This window comes from Gossypium raimondii, chromosome 7, assembly GCF_025698545.1.
Source record: "Gossypium raimondii isolate GPD5lz chromosome 7, ASM2569854v1, whole genome shotgun sequence".
In the NCBI taxonomy this organism is placed as follows: domain Eukaryota; kingdom Viridiplantae; phylum Streptophyta; class Magnoliopsida; order Malvales; family Malvaceae; genus Gossypium; species Gossypium raimondii.
This window is the reverse complement of record NC_068571.1, coordinates 6,849,967-6,854,913: the sequence shown is the minus strand read 5'-3', so window position 1 is coordinate 6,854,913 and position 4,947 is coordinate 6,849,967. Positions and strand designations below refer to the sequence as shown.

Sequence of the window (4,947 nt, the reverse complement as noted above, 5' to 3'; positions counted from 1 at the left end):
TGTTTCTTTCTCAATTTCGATCACAAATTTCATACAAGAAAATCCAAGTTCAAAATAACTATCAAATAAAAAAAAGTAAATTTAAGTACTAAAAAAATAAAGAGTTAAATAAATAGTTAAAATTAAATAAAAGTAAAAAATGAAATTGGATATATGTATATGTATATGTATGTATATATATATTGCCAGGGAAATCTAATATGGGTATCTTCCTTGGTCTTCATTTTCAAATTGCCATGGAAATCTGTTACTCTATGTTCATCGCTCCTTTTACAACAATGCTAAGCTTCTCCACCGTACTTGTTTTCATCACTTTTGCTTTGAGTCACCTCTTTAAGCTTCAATGGCAGCGCAATGCCCAAAAGCCTAAACAGCCCTCTCTTCCGCCTGGCCCTAAACCTTGGCCTATTGTGGGAAACCTCCCTGAATTCATCATAAACAAGAAGAAAACTTCGGTGTCTCATTGGATACACAGTTTCATGAAAGAAATGAACACCGAAATTGCTTGTATTCGTCTAGGAAATGTTCATGTGATTCCCGTTACTTGTCCTGAAATCAGTCTCCAATTCATGAGAAAACAGGATGCTATTTTTGCTTCAAGACCCCTTACCATGGCCACTGATGTCCTCTCAAAAGGGCACTTAACCACTATTTTTACACCCTTAGGAGATCAGTGGAGAAAAATGAAGAGAGTTATGGTCAGCGAGATGCTTTCACATGAAAGACATCGATGGCTTCACGAGAAAAGAGTTGAAGAAGCTGATAACCTCGTGCGTTACGTTCTTAACCAATGCAAAAATGGTGATGAAGGCGGCCTTGTAGACTTAAGACTGGTTGCCCAACACTATTGTTGCAATGTGACGAGGAAGTTGATCTTTAATAAAAGATACTTGGGAGAAGGGAAAGCAGATGGTGGACCTGGTTTTGAGGAAGAAGAATACGTCCACGCCATTTTCGCTTTAGTCTTTCATCTTTATTCCTTTTGTATATCCGATTACTTGCCATTTTTGAGAGGCCTCGACCTGGAGGGGCATGAGAAAATCGTGGAGGACGCAACTAGTGTTCTAGAGAAATATAACAATCCCATTATTGAAGACAGGATTCAACAATGGAGAGATGGCAAGAAACATGAACCCCAAGACTTGCTTGATGTTTTCGTTTCTTTGACTGATGATGACAATGGTACCCCACTACTGTCAGCGGACGAGATCAAAGCTCAAGTTAATGTACGTCTTTCCTTCACTCTAATTGTTTTGAACAAAATATAAGCCACCAACATGTTAAACTTTATTAAAAATGGATTACTAAGACATGAAAATAACCTAACATACACGTGTTATCATAGAAAATCACCCCTATATATTGATAATATTTTTTTTTCAACTTAATTTCAGGAAATTATGATTGCAGCAGTGGATAATCCATCAAATAACTTAGAATGGGCACTTGCGGAGATGTTAAATAAACCAGAGACCCTACAGAAAGCTAGAGACGAATTAGATAATGTGGTTGGAAAAGATAGGTTAGTACAAGAATCTGATATCCCACAACTTAACTATATTAAGGCATGCGCCAGAGAAGCCTTTAGACTCCATCCCGTTGCACCATTTAGCCCTCCTCACGTGTCCGTGACTGATACAACAGTGGCCGACTACTTCATCCCTAAGGGTAGCCATGTGATAGTTAGTCGGGTTGGGCTTGGTCGAAACCCTAAAGTTTGGAACGAGCCAGGCGAGTTCAAGCCAGAACGTCACCTCCAGGATTGTAATAAAGGCGAAGAAGTGGTGCTTGAAGAGCCAGATTTGCGGTTGTTTACATTCGGTAGAGGACGGAGAGGGTGCCCTGGAGTGGTGCTTGGAAGCTCGATGATTACCATGATGCTTGGGAGGCTATTGCAAGGATTCGATTGGAGCATCCCGATTAACCAGGGAACCATTGATCTTTGTCCAGGAAGGGGAGTTCCCTTTCTGGCTAAACCACTGCTTGCTGTTGCAAAGCCACGATTGCCACCCATGTCTACTCTTTTTCAGCTGAAAGTGAAATACAGTGATTAACTCCTTGACAAAGATGGGGGTTGACAAGGTAGACCTGTTTGTGGCCTAGTTCTAATGAAATTGTTTTTATCCATAATATGTATTTCCTGTTTTAGTTATTTCGATGTCTGTATGGGGTGTACTCATTTACCTACCTTCTTATGTATCGTTTTCTCATTAATAAAAATTCTCATGGAAAATTAAATAGTCATTGAACTATTTGTAAGTCTTAAGTTGTTGGGTTGTTAAATTTACTTTTTTTTGACTTAAAATTAAATAACTTTCTTTTCTGATTTTCAAAATTGATAATAAATCGACATGTATTTAATGTATATTATTCTACTCAATGTGTATTGATCTATTGTAGTTGTACAACCAATATTGCTCGGCCCATACCTGCAAAACAAAAATAGCCCATTTACAAAATTTTAACCCAATACTCAAACCCATTACAGACCCAAATACAACCCAACAAAATTAAACCCTACACCCTAGCCTAATTATCAACACCTAAACAGCCCAAATGGCCCAACACAAAAAAAGAAATAGGAAACCCTAACCCTAGGTGCGCCGCACCTAGGGTCTTCTTCTACCACCGCTGCCTGCAGCCACCTGCCCACTTGCCACTGCCACGGTCACGTCGCCACCGCCACAAGCACCTGCAAACAAGTCAAAAGCAGCAACAATATTTGACAGAAAATGAAAATAGAATAGATTTTATTATATGTTATTTGGCTATAAAAGCCAGCAAAGATCTGTAACAAAGGGGGGGGTTTCTTTGGCTTTCAAAAAACCGATTCAAATGAAAATAATAAGAACAAAGCAGATTCGAAAAGAAAAGAAGTAGAAATCCAAAGGTTTTTATTCGTTTTTATTGTTTTTTTAACTGTTTCTATTTAAACTTTCTAATTTTCTTTCATTTTTTTAGGGAACTATAAATATATATATAAGTATATATTAAAAAGGTACCTTTATGAGTTTCTGACCGCCGCATACGGCGGCACCGGCGTCGGCGACCGGCGGCCTGAGCGGCGGCGATCGGCCGGACTTTAGGCCGGAGGTGGGGCTGGAGAGGGGAGAGTTGAGAGAAAAAAAAGCTTTTGAAATTTTTTCTTGAAAAACAGTGGCCGAAATGAGCAAAAAAGAAAACTTTTTGTCTTTTATAGGGATATAAAACGACACCGTTTTAGGCTCAAACCATAGATGCCAAAATGACGCCGTTTAGAATTGGATCGACCCAAACCTGACCCGCCTGCTAAAGATCAGCGTGTTTTGTGTGGAAGGGAAATTTACGCTTTTAGCCCTTCCGCTTTTTAATAGCTTTACAATCAAGTCTGCAGCTTTTTTTTAATTTGGCCCCGTGGTTTTTGCCCTTATTTCAATTTTGTCCTGAACGAAATGATGTGCAAAAGGTCAGGAATATTTACCCAATCAGTCCTCCATTCTTTGAGCGCATTATATTTTGGACCCTAAAGACCCTTTTTTTGTTTATTTACGTTTTAAACCCTGCATTTCATCTTAAAATTCAATTTAACAGGTTTGTTTTATTATTTTAGTTATTTTATTAATAATATTAGTAAACTAGATATTATTATTACTATCATTTGTTACTGTTGTTTATGTTTACTTATTTAAATATTAAAGATATTTGTCTCATTATATTAATATTGTTGCTTGTTTATTTATGTCCTTTTATTCTTTTTATTACAAACTTTGTTATATACTTGTATATATACATTTCTATAATATATATATCTATATGTATATATTCTTTTATTCTATAACTCATATATGTATACATATATATACCTTTTATATTTAAGAATTTTGAAATATATTCATGCATACATACATTTCTATAATATATACATATATTTTATAACCCCTATATATATACACACTCACATTTTCATAATTTTATACACGCACATATATTTTTATAATATATCTATACATACATATACACATAGTTTTGTAACATATTTATATTTGTATGTGTATTTACATGTTTTTTTCATATATTTTAATACATATCTACATATATCTAAATACTCATTTTATTTTCATAAACACGTACATATATATATATATTTATATATCTTTTATATTTTCATATTTTATTAATTTTTTACATTGTCATCATTATTTTGAGAGAATGTTTAAATTTTATTTGCTTATTTACTTGTTATTTTATATGTAATCGATTTGTCTTTTTTCTCTTTATTTTTGTTGTGGTTGCTCGTATTATCTATGTTCACATCGTCGTATTCATTATTGTCATTTTTAACATTACATCAGTTTTTTCTTCAAATTTGTAAGAAAGGAAAATTTTGAAAATAAAGGCAATACTTGTATTTGGGATCTTCGAAAGGATTGAGCCCTAACGTATTGGGTTCTAATTTTCTTCATTGAATCTAAATAATCGAGAATGCTCTTTAATTAAAAAAAACATAAATAAAAAGCTCATTATCGGGAATTCAATATGTTGTGTCCTAACGCATTGGATATGACACGTTATTTTTTCGAGATGAAGATTTTTCTAAAAAATAATAAATGCAGTATTTTGCATTTGGAAATTCGAGAAAGCGTGCCCTAATGTGTTTGGTTTCGATTTTTCGTTTAGCCAAATACCCTCTTAAAGTTTCAAAGTATTAGTTTTGGAAACCATAAGGTGATTTTGATTTCGAGAGTTTAAAGTATCGTATCCTAATATGCTGGATGTGATATTCTTTTGGAATAAGAGAATCTTAAATTCCAACCCATATTGTTTGAAATTTTTTAGGATTGTATTTTTAAAATTCTTCAAAGTTTTCAATTTTCGACATTAAGACATTAACTAATTAACTAGGTACCAAGTTTTGGGCGTTACGAGGGTGCTAATCCTTCCTCGCACGTAACCGACTCCCGAACCTGT

At 34.6% G+C, this 4,947-nt stretch overlaps 1 protein-coding gene and 1 long non-coding RNA gene across 2 annotated transcripts; one reads left to right on the top strand and one right to left on the bottom strand.

The window, feature by feature from the left end:
• The first annotated feature begins 203 nt into the window (after positions 1-203).
• LOC105803050 (phenylalanine N-monooxygenase CYP79D16) lies at positions 204-2,244 on the top strand. The gene is made up of 2 exons (XM_012635004.2): positions 204-1,226; positions 1,395-2,244. Exons 1-2 carry the CDS (start codon positions 237-239, stop codon positions 2,052-2,054), a joined length of 1,650 nt encoding a protein of 549 aa, XP_012490458.1. The 5' UTR covers positions 204-236; the 3' UTR covers positions 2,055-2,244.
• Positions 2,245-2,354: 110 nt separating this feature from the next.
• LOC128042322 (uncharacterized) lies at positions 2,355-3,161 on the bottom strand. Its single transcript, XR_008197537.1, has 2 exons — positions 3,003-3,161; positions 2,355-2,692 (listed from the first exon to the last, which is right to left on the bottom strand). It is a non-coding gene; the product is annotated as an uncharacterized LOC128042322 (long non-coding RNA).
• Between the last annotated feature and the right edge of the window lie 1,786 nt (positions 3,162-4,947).